General features: G+C 44.7%; 2 protein-coding genes across 15 annotated transcripts in view; both read left to right on the forward strand.

Moving 5' to 3' along the window:
• Window positions 1-20,497, forward strand: part of LOC147799642 (uncharacterized) — a 564,475-nt gene that overhangs the window by 508,331 nt on the left and 35,647 nt on the right. The gene's annotated exons all lie outside the window — the stretch shown is intronic.
• Window positions 1-20,497, forward strand: part of LOC110990771 (uncharacterized) — an 81,620-nt gene that overhangs the window by 54,142 nt on the left and 6,981 nt on the right. For all 10 annotated transcript variants that reach the window (XM_087134412.1, XM_087134411.1, XM_087134416.1 and 7 more), the window contains 2 exons: window positions 14,209-14,282; window positions 20,017-20,289. Coding sequence is in view for 1 of the 10 variants with exons in the window: in XM_087134418.1 (XP_086990544.1) it covers window positions 14,225-14,282; window positions 20,017-20,289 (331 nt within the window). In the remaining 9 variants the exon portion in view is untranslated. The remainder of the gene's footprint in view (window positions 1-14,208; window positions 14,283-20,016; window positions 20,290-20,497) is intronic.

Below are 20,497 nucleotides of genomic sequence, written 5' to 3' on the forward strand. Positions count from 1 at the left end.
CCGGGGCGGCGAGTTGCCAGGTCGGCCCCAGTGCCCCGCCGCGAGGGGCCGCGGGGCGGGCGGGGACCGGCCCCGCCGAGGGCGCTGGGCGGGCGGCGTTGCGGGGGCGCCCGCCGGAGAGATCTTCCCGGGAATCGGTGTTCCGGCAAATGTGGGATCTCCGGGTTCGAGCCGACTCGGGCGCAGAAACTGACTCGGCCCCACCGGCGAGCGAGCGCCGTGACGGCCTGCCCGGCCGCGAGGCCGGGGGGTCCGCCCCCCCTCCGACCTGACTTGAAATCCCGGGCCGGCGGTGTGTCCCGCAGGAGGGCCCGCCGGTAGCGACGGGATGAGCTGCTGGGCGGCGAGTCTCGGGGGGCCGCCCCAAACTGACTGGAAATCCCGGGTTGCCAGCGTACCCCGCAGGAGGGCTCCGGGGGAGCGGCGGCGGGGTGGCGAGTTGCCAAGTCGGTCCCGGTGACAGTCTCGCAGCGGGAGCCGGACGGGCGACGTCGCGGGGGCGCCCGCTGAGGAGATCTTCAACGGACTGGGTGTTCGGCCAAAGGCTGGATCTCCGGTCTCGAGCCGACTCGGGCGCAGAAACCGACTCGGCCCCACCGGCGAGCGAGCGCCGGGACGGGCTGCCCGGATGCGAGTCTCAGGGGGCCGGCCCCCCCACCTGACTTGAAAAGCGGGGTCGGCGGCGTGTCCCGCAGGCGGGCTACGGCGCAGCGGTGCAGGGGTGGCGAGTTGCCAGGTCGGTCCCGATGCCCCGCCGCGAGGGGCCTCGGGGCGGGCGGGAACCAGTCCCGCCGCGGGCGCCGGACGGGCGGCCTCGCGCGGGCGCCCGCTGGAGAGATCTCCCCGGGACTCGGTGTTTTGAGAAATGTGGGATCTCTGGTCTCGACCCGACTCGGGCGCAGAAACCGACTCGGCCCCACCGGCGAACGGGCGCCGTGACGGGCGGCCCGGGCCGCGAGGCCGAGGGGGCCGGCCCCCCACCTGACTTGAGATGCCGGGTCGGCGGTGTGTCCCGCAGGTGGGCAATGACGCAGCGGCGCAGGGGTGGCGAGTTGCCAGGTCGGTCCCAGTGCCCCGCCGCGAGGGGCCGCGGGGCGGGCGGGGACCGGTCCCGCCGAGGGTGCCGGGCGGGCGGCGTCGCGGGGGCGCCCGCTGAAGATTTCCTCTTGGGACTTGGCGTTTCGCGAAATGCGGGATCTCCCGTCTCGACCCGACTCGGGCGCAAAAACCGACTCGGCCCCACCGGCGAGCGAGCGCCGGGACGGGCGGCCGGGCCGCGAGGCCGAGGGGTCCGGCCCCCCCGACCCGACTTGAAATCCCGGGTCGGCGGTGTGTCCCGCAGGAGGGCTCCGCCGGGAGCGAAGGGATGAGCTGCTGGGCGGCGAGTCTCGGGGGGCCGCCCCCAACTGACTGGAAATCCCGGGTTGGCAGCATACCCCGCAGGAGGGCTGTGGGGGAGCGGCGCCGGGGCGGCGAGTTGCCAGGTCGGTGCCAGTGCCCCGCCGCGAGCGGCCGCGGGGCGGGCGGGGACTGGTCAGGCCGCGGGTGCCGGACGGTCGGCGTTGCGGAGGCGCCCGCTGAAGAGATCTTCCCTGGACTCGGTGTTCCGAGAAATGTCGGATCTCCGGCTTCGACCCGACTCGGGCGCAGAAACCGACTCGGCCCCACAGGCGAGCGCCGGGACGGGCCGCCGGGCTAGCCAGGCCGAGAGGGCCGCCCCCGGCCCACTTGAAAAGCGGGGTGGGCGGTATACCCGGCCGGAGGGCTCTGGGGGAGCGGCGGGGCGGGCGGCCGGGCGGGGAGGGACCAGGGCATCCGGCCCGGGGCAGCAGTCTCGCGGCGGGCGGCGCCGGTCCCGCCGCGGGCGCCGGACCGGCGGCGTCGCGGGGGCGCCCGCCGAAGATTTCTTCCTCGGACTTGGTGGTCCGCCAAATGTCGGATCTCCGGTTTCGACCCGACTCGGGCGCAGAAACCGACTCGGCCCCACCGGCGAGCGCCGGGACGGGCCGCCGGGCTCGCCAGGCCGAGGGGGCCGCCCCCGGCCCACTTGAAAAGCGGGGTGGGCGGTACAGCCGGCAGGAGGGCTCTGGGGGAGCGGCGGGACGGGCCCCGGGGCGTGGAGGGACCGGGGCCTCCGGCCCAGGGCAGCAGTCTCGCAGCGGGCGGCGACGGTCCCGCCGCGGGTGCCGGACGGGCGGCGTTGCGGGGCGCCCCGCTGGAGTTTTCTTCCTCGGACTTCGTGGTCCGCGAAATGTCGGATCTCCGGTTTCGACCCGACTCGGGCGCAAAAACTGACTCGTCCCCACCCGCGAACGCGTCGTAGAGGCACCCCGGCCCTCGAGAGCGTCTCTTGTCGGGGTCTGTTGGGCCCGAAACGTGCGTATTTCAATGAGAGCGTTTTGGACCTTAACCCCCACTCCCTGGTTTGCCTATTTATAGGGGGGGAGGGTGTCTCCGTCTGCAGGGCCAAAATTTGACCGGCCCCGATCCGATTTCCTGGCCGGTCCCAGGCCCGCCGCCGGCGGCGCGCGACACGTCGCCCGGCCCGGCGGCCCCGGCCCGGCCTGAGAAATCCCCCCGACGGTGCGGCGAAGGAGACACCGGCCGGCCGGGCGGCGGGCCCGTTGGCCCGCGGGACCCGCGGTGCCTCGCGGTGAATTCCCGTCCGGTGAAAACCGCACGCGGCCCCGCTGAGGCCGTGCGTTTCCGACACGACCGAGCCCCGAGCTCGGGAGCCCGGCTCCCCGGCGGCGGCACGGTGGGTGCGGCGCGGTGAATTGCCCTCTCGGGAAAACCGCCGCAGCCGCGCGTCGCCCGCCCAAAGCCGTGCGTTTCCGACAGGATTCCCCCGCCGATCCCGGCGGGGCGGGGCGGGTGGTGCGTTCCTCTATTTATTTATATAAGATTCATGTCCTTATTTGCATTAGTTATTATGCTTGGATAGAGAAACATGTTGCCTTTCAGATGACACCAAGAGTGCTTGATCTAGATAATTTTACGACCTTTTATGCTTAAATATATGAAGCATTGGCTGCGAGGTATAAGGACCGGTATAGTGCACAGACGAAGCCATTATTCCGCAAAAACAAGAGGCAGTTGGAAACGAACTTGCACTTCCTTTTGCAGCTATTTCCTTAACTACTGCAAATATTGATGTGAAACTTATATGAGTGGATAGAGGAACATGTTGCCTTTCAGGTAACACTAGAATTGCTAGATCTAGATATTTTTCAGACCTTTTATCCTCAAATATATGAAGCTTTGGCTGCGAGGTATAAGGACCGGTATAGGACAGACGTAGCCATAATTCAGCAAAAAAAAAGGATCCAGTGGGAACGAACTCGCACTTCCTTTGGCAGCTATTTCCCTAACTAACGGAAATATGGATATGAAACTTATATGAATGGATAGACGAACAAAAGGCCTCTTAGATGACACCAAGATTGCTACAATCAGATAATTTTAAGACCTTTTATGCTCGAATAGATAAAGCATTGGATGCGAGGGACAAGGACATGTAGTGCGCAGACGAAGCCATAATTCAGCAAAAACAAGAGGCAGTTGGAAACGGTCTTGCACTTCCTTTGGCAGGTATTTCCCTAACTACTGCAAATAAGGCTATGAAACCAATATAAATGGATAGAGGAAAATGTTGCCTTTCAGATGACACCAAGATTGCTACCTTTAGATAATTTTACGACCTTTTATGCTCAAATATATGAAGCGTTGGCTGCGAGGGATAAGGACCGGTAGTGCGCAGACCAAGCCATAATTCTGCAATTCTACTGTTGCAAGTATTTCCTTTAAATACTGCAAATATGGATATGAAACTTATAGGAATGGATAGAGAAACATGTTGCCTTTCTGATGAAACCAAGATTGCTAAATTTAGATAATTTTAAGACCTTTTATGCAGACGAAGCCATAATTCCGCAAAAACAGGAGGCAGTTGGAAACGAACTCGCACTTTCTTTTGCAGCTATTTCCTTAACTACTGCAAATATTGATGTGAAACTTATATGAGTGGGTAGAGGAACATGTTGCCTTTCAGATGACACCAAGAGTGCTTGATCTAGATAATTTTACGACATTTTATGCTCAAATATATGGCTTCGTCTGCGCACTATTGGTCCTTATCCCTCGCAGCAAATGCTTCATCTATTCGAGCACAAAAGGTCTGAAAATTATCTAGATCTAACAATTCTGGTGTCATCTGAAAGGCAACATGTTCCTCTCTCCACTCAAATAACTTTCACATCAATATTTGCAGTAGTTAGGGAAATAGCTGCAAAAGGAAGTGCGAGACCGTTTCCCACTGCATCCAGTTTTTAGTGAAATATGGCTACGTCTGACCTATACCGGTCCTTATCCGTCGGGAAATAGCTGCAAAAGGAAGTGCAAGTTCGTTTCCAAATGCCTCTTGTTTTTGCGGAATTATGGCTTCGTCTGCGCACTACCGTTCCTTATCCCTTGCAGCCAATGCTTTATATATTTGAGCATAAAAGTTCGTAAAATTATCTAGATCTAGCAATTTTGGTGTCATCTGAAAGGCAACATATTCCTCTTTCCATTTATATAAAATCCATGTCCTTATTTGCAGTAGTTAGGGAAATAGCTGCAAAAGGAAGTGCGAGTTCGTTTCCCACTGCATCCAGTTTTGCCTGAATTATGGGTACGTCTGCCCTATACCGGTCCTTATCCGTCGGGAAATAGCTGCAAAAGGAAGTGCGAGTTCGTTTCCAACTGCCTCTTGTTTTTGCGGAATTATGGCTTCGTCTGCGCACTACCGGTCCTTATCCCTTGCAGCCAATGCTTCATATATTTGAGCATAAAAGGTCGTAATATTATCTAGATCTAGCAATTTTGGTGTCATCTGAAAGGCAACATATTCCTCTTTCCATTTATATAAAATCCATGTCCTTATTTGCAGTAGTTAGGGAAATAGCTGCAAAAGGAAGTGCGAGTTCGTTTCCCACTGCATCCAGTTTTGCCTGAATTATGGGTACGTCTGCCCTATACCGGTCCTTATCCGTCGGGAAATAGCTGCAAAAGGAAGTGCGAGTTCGTTTCCAACTGCCTCTTGTTTTTGCGGAATTATGGCTTCGTCTGCGCATTACCGGTCCTTATCCCTTGCAGCCAATGCTTCATATATTTGAGCATAAAAGGTCGTAATATTATCTCGATCTAGCCATCATTGTGTCATCTGAAAGGCAACATGTTCCTCTATCCATTTATATAAGTTTCATATCCTTATTTGCAGTAGTTAGGGAAATAACTGCGAAAGGAAGTACAAATTCTTTCCCAAATGGTTCCGTTTTTGCGGAATTATGGCTACGTCTGCCTTATACCGGTGCTTATCCCGCGAAGCCAAAGCTTTATATATTTCAGCATAAAAGGTCTTAAAGTTATGTAGATCTAGCAATTCTGGTGTCATCTGAAAGGCAACATGTCCTCTATCCACTCATATAAGTTTAACATCAATATTTGCAGTAGTTAGGGAAATAGCTGCAAAAGAAAGTGCGAGTTCGTTTCCAACTGCCTGTTGTTTTTGCATAATTAGGGCTTCGTCTGCGCACTACCTGTCCTTATCCCTCGCATACAACGCTTCATCTTTGCGAGCATAAAAGGTCTTAAAATTATCCAAATTTAGCAATCTTGGTGTCATCTAAGAGGCCATTTGTTCCTCTATCCATTCATGTAAGTTTCATATCCATATTTACATTAGTTAGGGAAATAGCTGCAAAAGGAAGTGCGAGTTCGTTTCCCACTGCATCCAGTTTTTAGTGAATTATGGCAACGTCTGCCCTATACCGGTCCTTATCCCTCGCAGCCAAAGCTTTATATATTTGAGCATAAAAGGTCTTAAAATTATATAGATCTAGCAATTCTGGTGTCATCTGAAAGGCAACATGTTCCTCTATCCATTTATATAAGTTTCATATCCTTATTTGCAGTAGTTAGGGGAATAACTGCAAAAGGAAGTGCGAGTTCGTTTCCAACTGCCTGTTGTTTTTGCGGCATTAGGGCTTTGTCTGCGCACTACCGGTCTTTATCCTCGCAGCCAATGCTTCATATATTTCAGCATAAAAGGTCGTAAAATTATCTAAAGGTAGCAATCTTGGTGTCATCTGAAAGGCAACATTTTCCTCTATCCATTTATATAGGTTTCATAGCCTTATTTGCAGTAGTTAGGGAAATACCTGCCAAAGGAAGTGCAAGACCGTTTCCAACTGCCTCTTGTTTTTGCGGAATTATGGCTTCGTCTGCGCACTACATGTCCTTGTCCCTCGCATCCAATGCTTTATCTATTCGAGCATAAAAGGTCTTAAAATTATCTGATTGTAGCAATCTTGGTGTAATCTAAGAGGCCATTTGTTCCTCTATCAAGTCAGATAAGTTTCATATCCTTATTTGCAGTAGTTAGGGAAATAACTAACAAAGCAAGTACAAGTTCGTTTCCAAATGTCTCCGTTTTTGCGGAATTATGGCTTCGTCTGCGCACTACCTGTCCTTATCCCTCGTATACACCGCTTCATCTTTTCGAGCATAAAAGGTCTCAAAATTATCTAAATGTAGCAATCTTGGTGTCATCTAAGAGGCCTTTTGTTCGTCTATCCATTCATATAAGTTTCATATCCATATTTCCGTTAGTTAGGGAAATAGCCGCCAAAGGAAGTGCGAGTTCGTTCCCACTGGATCCTTTTTTTTTGCTGAATTATGGCTACGTCTGTCCTATACCGGTCCTTATACCTCGCAGCCAAAGCTTCATATATTTGAGAATAAAAGGTCTTAAAAATATCTAGATCTAGCAAATCTGGTGTTACCTGAAAGGCAACATGTTCCTCTATCCACTCATATAAGTTTCACATCAATATTTGCAGTAGTTAAGGAAATAGCTGCAAAAGGAAGTGCAAGTTCGTTTCCAACTGCCTCTTGTTTTTGCGGAATTATGGCTTCGTCTGCGAACTACCGGTCCTTATCCCTCGCAGCCAATGCTTAATCTATTCGAGCATAAAAGGTCTTGAAAATATCTATATCTAGCAATTTTGGTGTCATCTAAAAGGCAACATGTTCCTCTCTCCACTCAAATAATTTTCACATCAATATTTGCAGTAGTTAGGGAAATAACTGCAAAAGGAAGTGCGAGTTCGTTTCCCACTGCATCTACTTTATGCTGAATTATGGCTACGTCTGCCCTATACCGGTCCTTATCCCTCGCAGCCAAAGCTTTATATATTTGAGCATTAAAGGTCCTAAAAGTATCTAAATCTAGCAATCTTGGTGTCATCTAAGAGGCCATTTGTTCCTCTATCCATTCCTATACGTTTCATATCAATATTTGCATTAGTTAGGGAAATAGCTGCCAAAAGAAGTGCGGGTTCGTTTCCCACTGCATCCAGTTTTTGCTGAATTATGGCTTCGTCTGTGCACTATACCGGTCCTTATACCTCGCAGCCAAAGCTTCATATATTTGAGCATAAACGGTCGTAAAATTATCTAAATCAAGCACTCTTGGTGTCATCTGAAAGGCAACATGTTCCTCTATCCACTCATATAAGTTTCACATCAATATTTGCAGTAGTTAAGGAAATAGCTGCAAAAGAAAGTGCGAGTTCGTTTCCAACTGCCTCCTGTTTTTGCAGAATTATGGCTTCGTCTGCGCACTATCGGTCCTTATCCCTCGCAGCCAATGCTTCATCTATTCGAGCACAAAAGGTCTGAAAATTATCTAGATCTAGCAATTCTGGTGTCATCTGAAAGGCAACATGTTCCTCTCTCCACTCAAATAACTTTCACATCAATATTTGCAGTAGTTAGGGAAATAGCTGCAAAAGGGAGTGCGAGTTCGTTTCGAACTGCCTCTTGTTTTTGCGGAATTATGGCTTCGTCTGCGCACTACCGTTCCTTATCCCTTGCAGCCAATGCTTCATATATTTGAGCATAAAAGGTCGTAATATTATCTCGATCTAGCCATCATTGTGTTATCTGAAAGGCAACATGTTCCTCTATCCATTTATATAAGTTTCATATCCTTATTTGCAGTAGTTAGGGAAATAACTGCCAAAGGAAGTACAAATTCTTTCCCAAATGGTTCCGTTTTTGCGGAATTATGGCTTCGTCTGCCTTATACCGGTGCTTATCCCTCGAAGCCAAAGCTTTATATATTTCAGCATAAAAGGTCTTAAAATTATCTAGATCTAGCAATTCTGGTGTCATCTGAAAGGCAACATGTTCCTCTATCCACTCATATAAGTTTAACATCAATATTTGCAGTAGTTAGGGAAATAGCTGCAAAAGAAAGTGCGAGTTCGTTTCCAACTGCCTGTTGTTTTTGCATAATTAGAGCTTCGTCTGCGCACTACCTGTCCTTATCCCTCGCATACAACGCCTCATCTTTTCGAGCATAAAAGGTCTTAAAATTATCTAAATGTAGCAATCTTGGTGTCATCTAAGGGGCCATTTGTTCCTCTATCCATTCCTATATGTTTTATATCCATATTTCCATTAGATAGGGAAATAGCTGCCAAAGTAAGTGCGAGTTCAATTACCACTGCATCCAGTTTTTCCTGAATTATGGCTACGTCTGCCCTTACCGGTCCTTATCCCTCACAGCCAAAGCTTCATATATTTGAGGATAAAAGGTCTTGAATTTATCTAGATCTAGCAATTCTGGTGTCATCTGAAAGGCAACATGTTCCTCTATCCACTCATATAAGTTTCACATCAATATTCGCAGTAGTTAGGGAAATAGCTGCAAAAGTAAGTGCGAGTTCGTTTCCCACTGCATCCAGTTTTTCCTGAATTATGGCTACGTCTGCCCTATACCGTTCCTTATCCCTCGGAGCCAAGGCTTTATATATTTGAGCATAAAAGGTCGTACAATTATCTAGATCTAGCAATCTTGGTGTCATCTGAAAGGCAAAATGTTCCTCTATCCATTCATATAAGTTTCATATCCATATGTGCTGTAGCAAGGGAAATAACTGCCAAAGGAAGTGCGAGACCGTTTCCAACTGCCTCTTGTTTTAGCGGAATTATGGCTTTGTCTGCGCACTACATGTCCTTGTCCCTTGCATCCAATGCTTTATCTATTCGAGCATAAAAGGTCTTAAAATTATCTGATTGTAGCAATCTTGGTGTAATCTAAGAGGCCATTTGTTCCTCTATCCATTATTCCTATAAGTTTCATATCCATATTTGCATTAGTTAGGGAAATAGCTGCCAAAGGAAGTGCGAGTTCGTTTCCCACTGCATCCAGTTTTTAGTGAATTATGGCTACGTCTGCCCTATACCGGTCCTTATCCCTCGCAGCCAAAGCTTTATATATTTGAGCATAAAAGGTCTTACAATTATCTAAATGTTGCAATCTTGGTGTCATCTAAGAGGCCATTTGTTCCTCTATCCATTCTTATAAGTTTCATATCCATATTTGCATTAGTTAGGAAAATAGCTGCCAAAGGAAGTGCAAGTCCGTTTCCAACTGCCTCTCGTTTTTGCAGAATTATGGCTTCGTCTGCCCACTTCCGGTTCTTATCCCTCGCAGCCAACGCTTCATATATTTGAGCATAAAAGGTCGTAAAATTATCTAAAGGTAGCAATCTTGGTGTCATCTGAAAGGCAACATGTTCCTCTATCCATTTGTATAAGTTTCATAGCCTTATTTGCAGTAGTTAGGGAAATACCTGCCAAAGGAAGTGCGATACCGTTTCCAACTGCCTCTTGTTTTTGCGGAATTATGGCTTTGTCTGCGCACTACATGTCCTTGTCCCTCGCATCCAATGCTTTATCTATTCGAGCATAAAAGGTCTTAAAATTATCTGATTGTAGCAATCTTGGTGTAATCTAAGAGGCCATTTGTTCCTCTATCAAGTCAGATAAGTTTCATATCCTTATTTGCAGTAGTTAGGGAAATAACTAACAAAGCAAGTACAAGTTCGTTTCCAAATGTCTCCGTTTTTGCGGAATTATGGCTTCGTCTGCGCACTACCTGTCCTTATCCCTCGCATACACCGCTTCATCTTTTGAAGCATAAAAGGTCTCAAAATTATCTAAATGTAGCAATCTTGGTGTCATCTAAGAGGCCTTTTGTTCGTCTATCCATTCATATAAGTTTCATATCCATATTTCCGTTAGTTAGGGAAATAGCTGCCAAAGGAAGTGCGAGTTCGTTCCCACTGGATCGTTTTTTTGCTGAATTATGGCTACGTCTGCCCTATACCGGTCCTTATACCTCGCAGCCAAAGCTTCATATATTTGAGGATAAAAGGTCTTAAAATTATCTAGATCTAGCAATTCTGGTGTTACCTGAAAGGCAACATGTTCCTCTATCCACTCATATACGTTTCACATCAATATTTGCAGTAGTTAAGGAAATAGCTGCAAAAGGAAGTGCGAGTTCGTTTCCAACTGCCTCTTGTTTTTGCGGAATTATGGCTTCGTCTGCGCACTACCGGTCCTTATCCCTCGCAGCCAATGCTTAATCTATTCGAGCATAAAAGGTCTTGAAAATATCTATATCTAGCAAATTTGGTGTCATCTGAAAGGCAACATGTTCCTCTCTCCACTCAAATAATTTTCACATCAATATTTGCAGTAGTTAGGGAAATAACTGCAAAAGGAAGTGCGAGTTCGTTTCGAACTGCCTCTTTTTTTGCGGAATTATGGCTTCGTCTGCGCACTACCGTTCCTTATCCCTCGCAGCCATTGCTTCATATATTTGAGCATAAAAGGTCGTAATATTATCTCGATCTAGCCATCATGGTGTCATCTGAAAGGCAACATGTTCCTCTATCCATTTATATAAGTTTCATATCCTTATTTGCAACAGTTAGGGAAATAGCTGCCAAAGGAAGTACAAGTTCGTTTCCAAATGGCTCCGTTTTTGCGAAATTATGCCTTCGTATGCTGACTACCTGTCCTAATCCCTCGCATGCAACGCTTCATCTTTTCGCGCATAAAAGGTCTTAAAATTATCTAAATGTAGCAATCTTGGTGTCATCTAAGAGGCCATTTGTTTTTCTATCCATTCATATAAGTTCCATGTCCATATTTGCATTAGTTAGGGAAATAGCTGCCAAAGGAAGTCCGAGTTCGTTTCCCACTGCATCCAGTTTTTGCTGAATTATGGCTACTTCTGCCCTATACCGGTCCTTATCCCTCGCAGCCAAAGCTTTATATATTTGAGCATAAAAGGTCTTAAAAGTATCTAGATCTAGCAATTCTGGTGTCATCTGAAAGGCAACATGTTCCTCTCTTCACTCATATAAGTTTCACATCAATATTTGCAGTAGTTAGGGAAATAGCTGCAAAAGGAAGTGCGAGTTGGTTTCCAACTGCCTCTTGGTTTTGCGAAATTATGGCTTCGTCTGCTGACTACCTGTCCTTATCCCTCGCATACAACGCTTCATCTTTTCGAGCATAAAAGGTCGTAAAATTATCCAGATCTAGCAATCTTGGTGTAATCTGAAAGGCAACATGTTCCTCTATCCACACATATAAGTTTCACATCAATATTTGCAGTAGTTAGGGAAATAGCTGCAAAAGGAAATGCGAGTTCGTTTTCAACTGCCTAATGTTTTTGCGGAATTATGGCTACGTCTGCCCTATACCGGTCCTTATCCCTCGCAGCCAATGCTTCATCTATTTAAGAATAAAAGGGTCTTACAGTTATCTAGATCTAGCAATTTTGGTGTCATCTGAGAGACCATTTGTTCCTCTATCAATTCATATACGTTTCGTATCCATATTTGCAGTAGTTAGGGAAATAACTGCCAAAGGAAGTACAAGTTCGTTTCCAAATGGCTCCGTTTTTGCGGAATTATGGTTTCGTCTGCACACTACCTGTCCTTATCCCTCGCATACAACGCTTCATCTTTTCGAGCATAAAGGGTCTTAAAATTATATAAATGTAGCAATCTTGGTGTCATCTAAGAGGCCATTTTTTCCTCTATCTATTCATATAAGTCTCATATCCATATTTGCATTAGTTAGGGGAATAGCTGCCAAAGGAAGTGCTTGTTCGTTTCCCACTGCATCCAGTTTTTCCTGAATTATGGCTACGTCTGTCATGCACTGGTCCTTATCCCTCACAGCCAAAGCTTCATATATTTGAGCATAAAAGGTCTTAAAATTATCTAGATCTAGCAATCTTGGTGTCATCTAAGAGGCCATTTGTTCCTCTATCCACTCATATAAGTTTCACATCCATATTTGCAGTAGTTAGGGAAATAGCTGCCAAAGGAAGTGCGAGTTCATTTCCCACTGCCTCTTGTTTTTGTTGAATTATGGCTTCGTCTGCGCACTACCGGTCCTTATCCCTCGCGGAGAATGCTTCATGTTTTCGAGCGTAAAAGGTCTTAAAATAATAACTGCCAAATGAAGAGCCAGTTTGTTTCCCACTGAATCCTATTTTTGCAGAATTATGGCTTCGTCTGCGCACTACCGGTCCTTATCCCTCGCGGAGAATGCTTCATCTATTCGAGCATAAAACGTCTTAAAATTATCTAAATGTATTAATATTGGTGTCAACTTAGAGGCCATATGTTCCTCTAACCATTATTATAAGGTTCATATCCATATTTCCAGCAGTTAGGGAAATAGCTGCCAAAGGAATTGCGAGTCCGTTTCCAAATGGCTCCTATTTTTGCGGAATTATGGCTGCGTGTGCCCTATACCGGTCCTTATCCCTCACAAACAATGCTTCATCTACTCAAGCATACAATTTCTTAAAATTATCTAAATCTACCAATCTTGGTGGCACATGAAAGGCCATATGTTCCTCTATCCATTCATATAAGTTTCATATCCATATTTGCAGTAGTTAGGGAAATAGCTGCCAAGTGAAAGGCGTGTCCGTTTCCAAACGGCTCATATTTTTGCGGAATCATGGCTTCGTCTGCCCTATACCGGTCTTTATCCCTCGCAAACAATACTTCATCTATTCGAGCATAAAAGGTCTTAAAATTATCTAAATGTAGCAATCTTGGTGTCATCTGAGAGGCCATTTGTTCCTCTATCCATTTATATAAGTTTCATATCCATATTTGCAGTAGTTAGGGAAATAGCTGCCAAAGGATGTGCGAGTACCTTTCCAACTGCCTCCTATTTTTGCGGAATTCTGGCATCGTGTGCGCTATACCGGTCCTTATCCCGCTCAAAGAAGGGTTCATATATTTGAGCATAAAAGGTCTAAGAATTAATTTTTTTGCATTAAGTTTAAGGCTGTTATGTTCACGTAAAAATTCCTTTGGTATAAATTACACTAAACCATACCAAATCTACATCCCGCATAGCCATCTATTAGGGACAGAAATTCAAATTAAGTTGCAAAACAAAACCAACTAAATAACTTCCTGAGGTGAAATGATAATCGACACTGGTCTACTACTAGCCGATTCATTCCCTGGCATTTAGGATGAGCACATAAACTCCGTTTCTTTCAAAAGGACTTTGATCCACCTTGGTGGGATGGTTTTTACAGTAGTACCTAATCTGCATAATAAATTGCTTTAAACGTGGACACCGGCCATATGCAAACACATTGGATGAGTAAATCCGAGTTGCTTTCATTCACCGATTTGTATATTCTGCACATGTAACATGTTTGCCCATTGTTGATTGTTTACGAATTTGAACCTTCTTGCTCGAAAATAAAGTAAAGTAACAGAAATAAAGTAAAAGCAAAGAAAGCACAGCTCCAGGGACATGAATAACTTGAGAACAGGTCAACCAGAAGTTTGACGTGAATCACTCTGTTCCTTGCTCTATGGAATCACTGGTGCCCTGTTTTACGCAGTGTGTGCCACTGTACAGGTAATTATGCACATGCCAGCTGGTAACATGGGATACTATTGTCCACCTTTTCCCAACAAAACCGGAAGGAGGATTTCTCTTTTTTAATGTTCATGGTCCAAAGATGCAGACAAGGTCGGTGGCCTTAAGAAAAGAACGTAATTGTATTTGATTTGGAACCACAACAGCGGTTGGTCGGAAATGAGAATCTTTGAAATCAAAAGGGCTCCCCTTCCATAAAAAGCGGTGACGACAGGTCTATGGACTTGGGGAAGATTTGGGAGCAGAAAGCCTGAAGAGAGGTTGGCCCAATTTCCTCCTGAAAACTAACTGGCTTTGTTGAAAGTCTGAAATTGCTTCAATTTTTATCAACTTTGTATTTTTTTAATTGAATCATTTGGTGCTTAAATCTTTTAGAGGCTTAGCTGACGTGATGTCTGTGGAGCCCACCAAGATGTTATCTGCACTGGGAGTAATTATCATCGCTGCTGGTACGTACCGGTACGCTTTTGATCACACATGTTCATTTTGTGAAAATCTAACAGGTTGACGTAATCTAGTCCAAGCGAACTATCGTGTGCTGCTAAAATTTTCTTGGATTTGAGACTACTCCTCACGGTCGCAAGGTGTGTTTGCCATGCCTGTTTATGTGCACAGAATTATCAACTCATGGTGACGAAGGAGCTCATAATATGGTTTTATTTGTTTCATTCTGAAAAAAAATTTGGGTAGAAGGAATAGGGGCGACCATGCTTTACTATTTCTGGTATAGGATTCCGCAAAAGCGCTGTGGACTCTGTAGGTCGCAAACCTGAAAGAACCTGTACAAAAAAGGCTGGGAGATGGAATTACAGTTTTAGTGGTGGAAGGAAAACCCCAGATGAATATCCTGGGTGAAACCTACAATTCTGGCTAAAGCCCGTTGGGCCCTGGCCCCTCTCAATGTTAGGTGTCGATGAGCGACCTGCGCTCCAGCTCGAGATGACAACATTGAGTGGGGATTGGGGGACCTGGGGAGGGTAACTACACGTGTATGTGTGTATGTCAACTGATATGTGTCCCAATAATTTTGGCCAGGATTGTAGAACACCATCATTCTGATCTATGGTGTGGAATGGGGATCAAGACTCTAATAATACTGTTCTCGGGAACTGATGTTATGCTGATTAGAATTATTTCACTTTCCACGCCCTCTTCTTATCTTGAACACACGTTATGCAAGCCCGTTATATTACTGAAGTAAAATAACGAATAGGCTGGCATTGGAAATATCTGCCAATTGCACGATACTCAAGTCATAATTCGTTATAATGTGACAACTTTTATCTTTACACTGCAGGCAGGGCCTTGACCTTGAGGTTTAAGCCTTGGCCTTGGTCTGAAGGTTTGTGGGTCATAGTCTTGACCTTGAGAATCAAAACCTTTGCTCGAACCATAGACCTACATGCTTTATGCTGGCTTGTACTCGGACTGACATATATGAAATGGCATAAAGGATGACGTAATCATTTGATAAAATAAAAAGTGTGAATATTCACTGACAACCCAAATTCCATCTTCATCCGATTTACATCTTGACAATCTGAATTTGCAAGTTTTTATTGAAAGGATAGCTGCAATCATTCATTGCCTTTTTGCGTTTTCATGCTAACGAGCATATCCATATTTATGGCGCAACTGTAACGCTATCCCGGGAAGAAAGCTTCAATGTAACACTGAACGGTAAAAAAGTGAGTGATGAGAAAATGCAAGTATTAAATACAAAGAACACACTGATGTATTCACATCAACGTTTCAAACAACTGAAAATAGGACAACTCTAGGTCTACAGTAGTGAAAATGAATTATAATATGACGGGATAAATTCTTGTCTAACCACATCTTTACAGAGAAGGTATTTGCTGTAAAGAGGTTCTCTTTACTGGACAATGTGTCTGAAGAGCTATAGGGCTACACCACGCATCAGATCTACCACAAAACACATTGTTATTTAGCAGAACTATTGGGTTCCTGATTCGGCTGTCATTTTATGCTAGGAAACGAGAGAAAATGCCCCCTGGTAGAAATGGCTTGTTATTCACATCAAACTACAGAAGAGTTTGGATGTGTAGACAGGTGTACTGACGCTGTCCGGGGTCTTGCCCATACTGATGCGCGTTTATTTAAAAGTAGTAAAGAGAAGCTGTCAGGGATAACATTTAATGTTGATGACCATTGTGTGTGTGAATGTGTATTTTTGGTACGTGGTGCACTATTGTAACGTTTAATTAACCATTCAGTCTTTACACAGCAACATTCTGTGCAGTAAGGTTAATGATTATGTTATCTCGGATATGAACACCAAAAGCACTATTTCTGAAATGGCCGAGCGGTTAAGCTCGAGGTTATCAGATCGTTATAGACGGTGGGTTCGAATCCCAGTGGTGGGTTTTTATTTTCCCAACGCTTGCTGTCAGTCAGTAGCTATAAGAGACTGTAATTCACCCCGTCAAATACCAACAGTACCTTAGCCTACCGGGTAAGCTCTTCTGCTGGGACTGTCCGCGAAGTCCAGGTGAGCGCCTTAGTACAGGTTCGAGACGTATGGCCGACTCGGCGGCCAGGGCTTAGGGGCCTGTCCCGTTCCTCCCTTGCATGGTCGCTCGAACCCTTTTTGGGGTTAAATGGATGGACAGGGAGGAAGTGCGGTGGGCCGGGATCCCGAGACCCAGAAGAGTCCTATATGGAAGCCGGTAACTGCGATTTGTAGCGAATTTCAGGAGTCCGTGCGCCTGAATGCTTGGTCAACACCGCATAACTTTTGGGTTTTTTTCGTCTTTTTCATTTTCCTGGGTGCAGAACCCACAACGCAATTTTCTTGGTTTGAATACAGTGAGCTAAAGGATTGATGCTGATTTATTTTCCTTCATAATCTTGATATCCTAAAATTTCGACAATGAAACCGATCCCAACCGGGTTGGGTCCATTTCTTCTCAGTGATCTCAGAATAAAAGCTGTGAGGTGTACAGTGAATGTTTATTATTGATGATTCAACAGTGACAGATCCAGGAGTGGCACAGTCGGGCGGCACTCGCTTGCCTATTTCATTGATGGAAATACATTTTCATTTGTTATAACAACAAATTTCGTTTGCTTTCAAATAAAGAATAATTTAATAATTTTTAAAGAGAAATTCTCACAAAATATACATCCCATCTCCTCTTGGGTCACCCCAACAAATGCGTTGCAACCGCCGCTTTTTTGTGAATGGTTGATCCGTCACTGGCCAGACAGGTCTGCCCGAAAAACCCAAGCAGGAAAATGATGACAATAAACTTATAAGAAACAAACAAGCCTTAGTTGCTGGAATCTCAACAACAGAAAATAACACCGAGAATACAATGGATGTAAACACAGTAAAACATTTGGTATTACCCCATTGTCACCCCAAAAGGTGCTAAGCCCAATCAGTTTTCCCCCACGGTAAGCCACGTTAGATTTAAATTTGATCTGACTGAAACTTAATGTTGTCATTTTAGTTAATCCGTACCTTGCTGGCCATAAGTTTAATATGGGAATGCGGAATTACAAAAATGTCACGGCAAAAAGTAATTATTACATAGTCAGGTATGCCCCTTTTTTAAATCAAGAGAGAATACTGCCAAGACGTACCTGTCATTTCTTAAAAGTTTCTAAAAACCAGATAGTACTAATCATTAAACATTTCCCCAGTTGCTATGCATGAAAACGGCATAATGGACACTGTAAGTTGTTTCTGCACTAAAATGGGCCCTTTGCATTAACAAAACACCTCCATTTTGCACAGTTATGGGCAAAAATGACATGGTGTATCGTCTACGATGCACTTCTGCAAATCATTCGTGACTGTACACGCACAAAACAAAATGAATTAATTATCTTGCTTTTTCTTGTACAATTTGCCCGAAATATACACGCGCCAAACGGGAATGGAAACCATGCCGCAGAGACAAAAGGCGAGGGAAACACCGATACGCGAACATAATTATAGACAACAAACTATTAATTTCCCTGAACAAAGCTTAGTATTGCAAAAACAAGGCATACATTTTCTATTACTAAAATACTCATCTATTGTAGTCGAAAGTTTATTATGTTTGCTTCTGTTACGTATTTAATTCGACTTCTTAGTAATTTATCTTTGACTGAAAACAACCTTGCTGCTCTAGATGATCAATCCGGAGAGATCTCTACATAACTGTGCCTTCTTTATAAAGTGGACGTGGTTACTGAAGGAAAGCTTAAGGAAAGGAACAATTCTTGCTAAGAATAAAAAGAATTGATTAACTTTCTTGATCCATGTTCAAACACAATTTCAAATGTCAGCGTTGCATTCACTGAGAAGCGATTTTCAAGGTCACTTGATAATGATAGCTTTATAACTTTGACCAAATCATCACTGACACCTGAACTTACACTTGCGTAATATTAATTTTGGCTATCACGAATTGCATCCCAGTGGTGCGTTTGGGCACTCGATCTTTCTTTTTCGTTCACGACGTCAGACCTCTCTTAAATCATCGTGTTAAACGTTTTTTATTTAGTCTTTTACCAAGACGACCCGTTTTATCTTCTTCCCTGTGGACACGTTAGAATAGTAATACAACATCACATATTGACTAAAGGAAACAGGCTATTCTTCTTCTAGTCTCAGTTTGGTTATATTATTTTAATCGCAGAAAAGCAAGATATTTGCCCCATGATAATGGTCTGTACCCAATAAGGATAACAGAGGGAACATTGGTATCATCTCATTTGAAGTGTTTTCTCCTTTAGACACATACCTTGCAAGTCCACACCTATAATATCAAATGAAACCTTTCATTTTACAAAATTGAAGCATTGTAAACAACTCTTGCAGTTAATTTACAAAAATGTTCTTATTTAAACAGTGACCGACTGAAGAGCAAATTGTGGACCATATTTTCGGGGGGATCTTTTACGGGGAGCCTACAAAAATTGGAATTCCTTATGTAAATTTTAAGGCTATTCCTTACATGAGTTTTTTTTTTTGAGGATTGAGATTTACACGTTCATTATAGGAAGAATGAAAATAATTACCTTCTGGCTTTGTATTTCAAACAAACAGTGAAATATAACGAAACACTCAATTTACTGTTTTGACAGAAAAAAGCAGCAATGGCACAAACAAACACACTGGTATGGCTAAGGTTTTATGCTGTAAAAGGGTGACAAAGGATGTGTAAAAAATTGAAAGTCACTGCCTTTTTCAAGTTGTGAGATTTTGGAAATGTCATTTCTTTTTCAAGTTTAATACACGTCATGAAGGAAGAAAAGTGAAAGGATGCTTTGTTGCCATTTTTTATGAATGAGTAACATATTATGTTGAATAGTGCATGTCATATTCTGATTTCTGCCATTGAATGTGGTGGGATATCAGTTCATTTTCATCAGATGAAATTTTTGCTTTCCATACTTATTTTCTTTCCTTACTGAGTGTTTTGCCATTTTTGACTTACAAGTCGTATATTTATAAATACTGTACACCCATTGAAGTCCTGGGGCTTGTTGAAAAAAATCACTAGCTTAGCTTTTCAATCAGAAAAACTTAGCGTGTTTATATACCGACTAATTGACGAAGTAGATTGCTCCGTCCAACAGATAAACATTATCGAGAATTTTTTTAAACGTAGCCATGAAACAGTAACGGTCTACCCATGCTCAAGGAGGTGCTTCTTCTTGTTGGCATTATTGACGTTGCTGTCATTGTTGTCTGTTGTTAATGTATGGCGACATGAACCTACATTAAAGCTGTACTTATATCGTTCCCTAGAGAAGCTCTGGTCTTAATTGTGCTGCAAGTTGCTCCAGGAAATTTAATGTATGCATGCTGCTGTGTGAAATAGTTCTCCATTTTCTAGCCGTTTGCTGATGTTCGAAGGCCAAATTTAGTTCATGTTAATTTAGAGCCCGGCATAAACGGCAAAACACACAAAACTGTCGTAAATTATGGATCTTTAATTAAAAATATAAACAGACCGGACTCCCAACTAAGGGGAATCCAAGGTGGGGCGGATTCCGCCCCTCCCCCTTCCCACTCATTTCTTATAGGTTTTAATGGCATAAGTCCAATGACGTTTTCCTCCTCTTCTCCATAAGCACTAAAAGTAATACAGTTATCACAAATTTTCTATAAAATGTATGTTTGGGTGGGTTACACCTGTTTGTTCCTTTTTTTAAACGTAGCATCAACCTTGGTTTCTGCAAAAGTCTGTGTTCTCTGTACGGAGCCAGACCCTGGTGACAGAGGCAGGGTCAAATTCGTCATTCCGCCGGGCGATCCGTGTACTTGCGCCGAGGTCAGACTGGGTGGTCACAATACTTACGCTCCATCAAGACGGCAAGGAACGGTCTATGTCGGCATAGGCGACCAGCAAAAGATCTCTGCAGACGGACTGCGTGAGCATTTGTATTGCACAACGAACAAACTGGAGAGAATTTTGACTTCAAATCCGCAAGGTCAGGTCGGCAGAGGGACACTTGAGAATTCAGGGGCGTGTCCTTGGAGCTGAAATTTTGTTGAGGGGACAAAACGTCGTCTGAGGCAAACTCTTGCAATTTTTATTTAAGAGCCAGTTTCCTCGCATCAGAAAGGGTGATTTTTATTCTCTTACATATCACTTGCTCAAGAAATATTTCGTGAACATTTCATAACATTTTGCATTTT

This window comes from Acanthaster planci, linkage group LG03 (genome assembly GCF_054643075.1).
Source record: "Acanthaster planci isolate LZ-2023a linkage group LG03, COTS_SCS, whole genome shotgun sequence".
NCBI lineage: Eukaryota > Metazoa > Echinodermata > Asteroidea > Valvatida > Acanthasteridae > Acanthaster > Acanthaster planci.